The sequence below is a fragment of the Rhagoletis zephyria genome, unplaced genomic scaffold (assembly GCF_001687245.7).
Source record: "Rhagoletis zephyria isolate East Lansing unplaced genomic scaffold, Rhagoletis_zephyria_1.1 Rzeph_scaffold_01586, whole genome shotgun sequence".
Classification (NCBI taxonomy): Eukaryota; Metazoa; Arthropoda; class Insecta; order Diptera; family Tephritidae; genus Rhagoletis; species Rhagoletis zephyria.
In genome coordinates this window covers 36,067-44,222 of record NW_016158670.1, presented here as the reverse complement: position 1 = coordinate 44,222, position 8,156 = coordinate 36,067, and the positions used below count along the sequence as shown (strand labels likewise).

Below are 8,156 nucleotides of genomic sequence, written 5' to 3'. Positions count from 1 at the left end.
CGGTGCGAAAATACCTTTCCAGTTATACGTCGCAAGTCTAAATCGGAATAGTTTGGGTTCAGTTATTCAAGTTTTTTTTATACCAATTTTTGAAAAAAGTTGAAAAATCTCATTATTAAGATTCCGTTGAAAAGTTTTTAAATTTTTTAAAAATATTTTTTTGCAAATTTGAGGACATTTTTTCAAAAAAATCTTTAAGAAACTATTTTGATTCATAAAAAAACCTATTTTTGGATGTATTTTCAAGTCGGTCCAGCTCACGTAAATCTTAATATTTTTCCGAAATATTTTGATGGAAGTCTTAAAATAAAATAGATTTTATAATTCCAATGGAAATACAGTACCGATTTTTTTTGTTGTATGGGGAGTGATGCAGTCTAATTTACATACATAAAACTGCATAACCTTAACTAAGTTTTTGTTTCTATTTCTAAATTGCAGATGAAAAAGCAACTACGCAAATAGAACGCTTGGAAGCTAGCAGCAAAAAGCACTAAGCTTGAAGAAGTGAAAGGACAACATCAAAGAAAAACACACAACAGTAGTCAAATAGTTTTGCTGAAAAGTGCTAACATCATACAAAGAAAAATACATATTTACATACATTAATATTAGCAATGATAACTTGGCAAAAAGTCAAGTCAAGCAGAGAGCTGTGATTGCATTTTGAATGGCTGGAAGAAGGAATTGAACAATCGCTGATCGATAATAGAGAAGTAGAAGTGCAAATTGCATGCCAGCAACACGCAAAATAAATTTATTTGATTTGTTCATTGATTTAGTGGTGCAATTTGAAATTTGTCGTTGGTAAAATATTCGACAGACTGAAAAGCGTATATTAACACAGGAAGCTTCCTTTGCACATTTACCAACTGTAATTTGTCTCGCTTCAGCTGAAAGCTGTGCTCTACATTCCTTTAGTTGATTTCGCATATAAATAATTTTTATCCAACACAAAAATGGTACATGCACCAGCGCGCAAAAATAAAACTACAAATGGCAACTGTGATTTGGTGGAGGATGTGCTGACGCCGGTGCCACCAGATGGTGGTTGGGGTTGGATGGTCGTCTTCGGATCCTTTATGATACATATTATAAGTGAGTATAAATAAAATTTTGTAAATAGCACACAAATTAGGCAGGGCGTATGAGTTACTTTAAATTATCGCTAGACAAATAATCAACCTTGACTATTTGTCAATAAATTTGCGTATGTCTGTATTTTACACCCTTTAATTTTTATTGAACTAAAGTGGTTGGTTCTTTACTTCATTTCAAGGGGTGGTGTGTATTCTTCCTCTCCCTTCTCACCCTTCTCGACTAATAACTCATAAACCTGAAACTAAGAGTTTAAACATGTAAAAGCAGACTAAGAGCATTTAGTTTACATATTTTTTTTTTTGTGAAATAAGCGCTCATTGATTACAAAGCCTCATTTTAGACGCCAGATAGTAGAACTTATTTATTTAATTGATTTCATACTACTTTGTTTACTCCTCGCTTGCATTTTTCCTTCCTGAAATATTTAACACCGTAATACGCTTGTAATCGCTGAGTAAATCGCATTATAGTGCGTATATATTTCTATTTACTTGCACTACTTCGCCGCATTTATGTTTCTTATTTGCCTTCCTTTCATTTTCTGTTGCACGACCGATTGCAGTTTTCAGTTAATTGTGTCATTGAGAAGTGTACATAAAAAAATATAATTTTTTTTTTGTTTCAAGCTTAGAAAAATATGTAATGATTCATATTACATGGAGGCCGTTTAGCTTCCGTTATTTGTTATTGTGTGTTTATGGAACCGCCACTGGATAGCATATTAAAATGTGTTGGACAGATTGGGCTGTAAATTAACACTTTTTTAATGAAACTTGTTTTGTGTCTACAATAATAAAAAAAATCCTGAATTGTTCCTATCAAGGCTATATAGAAAATTCTTAGATCTCTAGTACGATGGGAGTTACTTATGCATGTCTGTCGACTTCAAATTTTCATGACGGCGGAGCATAGAAAAAAGTACAAAAAAAAGACCTGCAACACTTACAAATGGATCTTTGAGAAAAACTGGGTCGTATCGTCGGTACTTCATAACTTATGTATATATGTAACTGGCTGTAAAACATCTAATGATGGGCTCGGTAAACGGGCTATTTCGATGAAGTTGTACCATAGGAAGGGAGACGATATAGATGGCTTCTGGTGCGCAAGAAAGGAGACTCAACTTCAAGAAAGTAACATATCGTCGCTTGAAAAGCAAAAAGGCTTAATAAACATCGTCGCTGAAATGCAAAAAGTCGTAACTAATAAATATAAAATTACCCTTTTTGGTCGATATGATGGATTTCATCGAATTATAACTCCCCACATCGTTTTATAAAAAAAAATTTTTTTCACAAATGTATGCCATGTAAAAAGCTTCTCATTAAAACCACTTGTCATTCGGAGGCGGTGTAAAATTGTAGGTCCCTGCTCTTTGTGTGAAAACATCAAGGCGCACACCACAAATCGAAGGAGAAGCTTGGTATGTACATAACACGCCCTAAATTAAAAACAGCTCAAAAACCCCAAATGTTCAGTAGAGACAAAAACCTGTTGATACTGAGCTAGCGATGCAAGCAAAACAAAAACAGTCTTAGTAGTATTTTGCCAGTTAAAGAATATGGTGTTGAATAAGAAATTTCGGCGGGCGTTAGATATACACATATATATATATGGTCTGTGAACTATTTTATGGGGGGACAAATAATTTGGAAAAGTTTCGAATTGTAACTGTTTTTAATTTGGAGAGTGATATGTCTATCTCTATGTCACTACGTTGTTCTTCCAAAGCAAAGCGGTAAATATTTCGGTTCTATTCCGCATCACCCGTGATTCGATATCCGAAATTGCATTAAAAATTTTATTAATTTATACATGTTGAGTTTTGTGTTTTTAAATCGTCGATTTCAAGAATAACACCGGAATGAAAGAAAATATTTGTGTTATGCCTAACAGCCAAAACGAATCGAGATAGATATAGACAAATGTATACATAAATGCTCATAATGAATAGAGAAGTCGATTAAGCCATGTCCGTGAGTCCGTCCGTCGTCCGTCTGTCCGTCCGTGTACACGATAGCTCGAGAAAAAATTTAGATATCTACGAAATTTGGTAGAGTATTCCCCGGTTAATTGATTTCTCCGCTTATTTGAATTATTCTATGAGCAAAAAAATATTGCATAAGAAATCAATGTAAATTTTCCCGCATAACTGAACCCGGTTGATTTATTTTTTTATTTATTTTTTATATATTTTTTTTTTGTAAAAATGTGAGGACAAGTATACATAATTATGTATGAACAACAGTAAATATAAAATGTTTCTATTCCCTCTTTTTTCCTTTTACAGTTTATTTATCATTAAATTTAATAATGATTTACAATGCACACATGAATTTTCTTTTAATTGATTAGGTTGTCCAATTTAGCGTAATTTCTGTAATTGAACGATCTGTTCAATTAAACGGGTATCGGTAGCTAGTCAAAAGACGTTTAGTGACCCTCGGGACTTAACAAAAATATCTAGACTTTTATGCGGCTTTGTTGCTTAGAAAAATTTCGGTACCTAGCATGCATGTACATAGACATCTTTACATCAGATTGTGGTCCGTCTTTCATTCCATAAATATTATTTCAGTAAGAAAATCTATTCCAATTTTTCCATACTTATTTAGTAATTAGTAAGTAATCTAATTTAATATCCCACTTATTAAAGCATTCCTTTTTACCAGCTCTAATATCGTCATGGCCCTCAGGCACTAATACCCTGCCCTATGCAACGGGATTTTTATTAACCTATTCAATTCACTCAAATAGTATTATCCATATATGTACTCGTATTATTATCAATATTGCACTTATTATTTCATTACACTTTTCCTGAAATTGTAAACTAGGAAATCCCGTCTGATTTCGATAACAGTAAGAATGTTGATAAAAAAATACTATCTAGTTAAGTATAGCACATTGCCCAGTCAATAGTGGGATTATTTTATTCGAGTGCGAACCAAAACTGGTTTAAAACCAGTACAGTCGTTATTGAATTTTTTATATTTTTTCTATCAAATCGAAGATGGACTATGCAGGTATTGATACTTTTACTTGGAAGTAGTATCGAAAGAAAGTATCGATATCTTAAAAATATCGAATCTAAAGTATCGACACCTACTCGTATCCGTATTCTGTAATATCTAAATTAAATTTTAAAGCTAAGTTAAAGCTGTGATTGCAGCTTTTTGCCGTTGAGATTTTCTTGCTCTGTGGTCTCGGTTTTTTTTATCTGGAGACAGCCATGTAGCTAGGTGGATCTTTTTATGCTGAAACCTAGTACTACATACTTCCATGTTTCTGGCTCGGCGAATTCGATCAGCCTCAGTTTGTTATTGGAAGTTTCGTCGTCGAGGCTCAATTTTCTGACAGCCGCGCCAAAGATCGCTTCCTTGCCCATCTTGGTATTGAAATCTCCAAGTACGATTTTGATTATAGAAGAGATCCTTGGACGCTTCGTCCTTCTCTTCTGTCGGGCATGGGTGCAGATGAGCAAGATGTTGAAGAATATCGCTTTGCTTCGGATCGTGGCTAAACGTTGTCCACTGGGGTGGACGACAGCATCTCTTACACCACAAATCCAACACCGATTTGTGCGCCTTTACGTGGCAGACCGACCACACGTATTTCTTTCCTTGCCCCGTCCGTCCCATTTCTTGCATGGCGGTGATGTCAGCGTTTGTCTTCGCGAGAACATCAATTTGTCGGACAGAGGATCCGGATATTCTAGGTGCATACGCTCAACCAACACACGTGAGATTTTGTGCCTTCTCTCTTTAGCTCGTTTCCAAACGGGTGTTTGGTCGCTATTCAGAGGATACGTACGCGTAGACTTCTGCACAGAGAACCATCCTCCAAATTAATTAATTTTAATATTTATTAATTGCCAGTGGCTTCAGTAGACTGTTTCAAGTAACTATCAATTAAAACTGAGTAATCAAAGTACAGTTTTGAAAATAGTGATTTTTATCAGATTAAAAAATATGCCCACCTCCTCGTTGCAACCTCTTAAATTTTTTGTACCACAAACACTAAATTTATTTTTTCTATTTTTTGCCCACAGCGGATGGTATGACATACTCTTTCGGTCTCTTTTATAATGAGTTTCTCAGTTACTTTAACGAAGGCAAAGGCTACACAGCTTGGATAGTGTCCATCATGGTGGGCGTTACCTATGCCTCAGGTAAGTACTTACAAGTGCATAAAATAAGCATATCGAAAATATAAATACCTATCTTCTATACCTCACCGTTTCAGGTCCCATTTCTTCGTCCTTCGTCAATCGCTACGGCTGTCGCGCAGTCACCATAGCCGGTTCCATATTTGCCGCCGCCTGCATCGTTGCCAGCATATTTGCGCAAAATGTGCTAACACTCATTTTCACAATTGGCATCGGCACCGGCTTTGGTCTCGGACTCATTTATCTGCCAGCCATTGTAAGTGTGACAACATGGTTCGAAGCGAAACGTTCGCTGGCGACCGGCATTGCGGTGTGTGGTTCCGGCTTTGGTACGTTCGTATTTGCACCGCTCACCGAGCATCTGATCGGTTCGTTTGGTTGGCGTGGTGCGATGCTCATCATTGGTGGCATTGTATTGAATTGCATTATCTTCGGTGCGCTNCCACAGCGGATGGTATGACATACTCTTTCGGTCTCTTCTATAATGAGTTTCTCAGTTACTTTAACGAAGGCAAAGGCTACACAGCTTGGATAGTGTCCATCATGGTGGGCGTTACCTATGCCTCAGGTAAGTACTTACAAGTGCATAAAATAAGCATATCGAAAATATAAATACCTATCTTCTATACCTCACCGTTTCAGGTCCCATTTCTTCGTCCTTCGTCAATCGCTACGGCTGTCGCGCAGTCACCATAGCCGGTTCCATATTTGCCGCCGCCTGCATCGTTGCCAGCATATTTGCACAAAATGTGCTAACACTCATTTTCACAATTGGCATCGGCACCGGCTTTGGTCTGGGACTCATTTATCTGCCAGCCATTGTAAGTGTGACGACATGGTTCGAAGCGAAACGTTCGCTGGCGACCGGCATTGCGGTGTGTGGTTCCGGCTTTGGTACGTTCGTATTTGCACCGCTCACCGAGCATCTGATCGGTTCGTTTGGTTGGCGTGGTGCGATGCTCATCATTGGTGGCATTGTATTGAATTGCATTATCTTCGGTGCGCTCTTTCGACCATTGGAACCACCAAAACCAGAAAAAGTAAAGAAATCCAGCCTTATTGATAATCACACAACGAGTGCAGAGCTGAAACCGCTAAAATCAGCTGCGGATGGGGGAGATCAGTATTTGCAGTTGCCAGTGGCGCAGGCGCTGTGTCGCTCAAACAGCGTGGGACACGGTTTCAATAGCAATAATGTAAGTGGGAATGGGATTGGTCGTAGTAAATAGGTGTGGTTTTGGTTTAATTGAAAATATTGAAAATCTTTAGTATTTGGGTTGGTCAAAATTTTTAGAATATTTCTCGCATACAAGTATTCTAATTCGATTTTATTCTACTTATTCTCATTATTTGCTGCGCGTTCGTCCAACACACATACGCGGTACAGTTGCGACAGTTGCGTCCCTCCTTGGCGCATTGCCGGATGCTCTCGCTCGACTTGACAATGCTGTTAGCGCAAGTAAAATGTAGTTCGTTCCCAACACCGTCAGACGATTCCCATATAAATCAAACAGACCATACTTTCCTGCTATACGCAAATGTATGTATGTGTCCAAGCACGCTAGCATTTTACCTACATACAAACATACTACATGTAAACATACATAAATACTTTTCTCTCTGCACGTAATCCAAGCACGCTCTGATATAAACAAAGAAAAAACCTCTCCCACCAGTCAAGCTTACACACCCTCAGCGGTGTTTGGTACGCAAATATTATTTTAACCAAAAGCTAACACCCTGCCTACCCTCTTACCTACATGAATGTTGTTGATGTCACTTATCCTTTAAGTTTATCTGTATTTTCAAGTGTCGCTTACATGCGAATTTCTCATTTTTGTGTAGAACAACCAGACTGTGAGCAATGGTGCAAATGGCAAAACCCCAGACCCGACTAGCGTACAGAGCACCAGCAGCACGGATATGGTGCGTCATCGTAGTCAGCCGCATTTGGATCGCCTAGAGCCGCCGCATGAGAACTGGGGCAGTGGCACAATGTATCGGCCGGATATCCTATATCAGGTAAGTGCGAGTAGTATGTAGTATTTGACATTAAAAATGTTTGCTTACTCTTTACTGGTTTTCTAGGGTTCTCTACTCAACATACCGGAGTACACGGCCTCGCGTACCGATATTTCCGGCACGGGTATAACAAAGCGTTATGGTTCGGTGCGGCATGCCGCACGTGGCAGCCAAAGTCAGGTGGGTAGAAGCATTTTTTTCACTATAACGTGTTCCATTACTTAGCTGGTTTACTTATGTTGCATCCACTGCACAGCAGTCGCGAAACTAACATATTAAACGAGTATCAATATTTCTATATCAAAACTTAATCCGATACAACAAATTTTCGCACGATTTGCTTTCCATTATAATTTTCTCTTTAGTTATTTGGGCATCCAAAATCTATTTGAATATTCTCGCACGTAGTTCACGAGTAGATTAACGAAAATGTTCAAATCTTGTAAGACTACTAGTGCAATTGTGATCTGTATGTAGAATGACGCATCGAAAGAGCTGCTAATTTTGAGGGGTTTCATTTCAGAAGGGGTATTCCATCGTCACGGGTGGGACATTTGTACAGCAAAAATAGTTTTCCTTTTTTAATTTAAGTATAAAGTACTAAGCAATTCTACATTTTGATAAAGCTACACCTAGTTCACTAATATACGAGTTATTACCAAATACGAAAAATATTCCAACTTGATTTTATATTGGAAAATTCTGAGCTGTTTCTTCCGTCACGGGTAGGACAAAGAAAAGACACTGCTTTTTGGAGAACATATATTTTAAGGAAAGTCTGTGAATTTACTTAACATTTCTATCTGGATTAGATGTTTTACTATACAGAAAAGAACCAGCAATCCCAACAAAGCACAAACCATAA

The 8,156-nt window shown here is 37.6% G+C and overlaps 1 protein-coding gene across 4 annotated transcripts in view; it reads left to right on the top strand.

The window, feature by feature from the left end:
- Positions 1-582: 582 nt before the first annotated feature.
- LOC108364535 (monocarboxylate transporter 12-B-like) overlaps positions 583-8,156 on the top strand; it is a 19,675-nt gene continuing 12,101 nt past the window's right edge. Inside the window, exons 1-7 of one of the 4 annotated variants that reach the window (XM_017618247.1) lie at positions 583-1,098; positions 5,153-5,272; positions 5,347-5,698; positions 6,264-6,465; positions 6,657-6,809; positions 7,115-7,291; positions 7,358-7,471. In XM_017618247.1, coding sequence (XP_017473736.1) covers positions 960-1,098; positions 5,153-5,272; positions 5,347-5,698; positions 6,264-6,465; positions 6,657-6,809; positions 7,115-7,291; positions 7,358-7,471 — 1,257 coding nt within the window. In that variant the 5' untranslated portion in view covers positions 583-959. The other 3 variants (XM_017618248.1, XM_017618249.1, XM_017618250.1) reach the window with 3 other exon arrangements.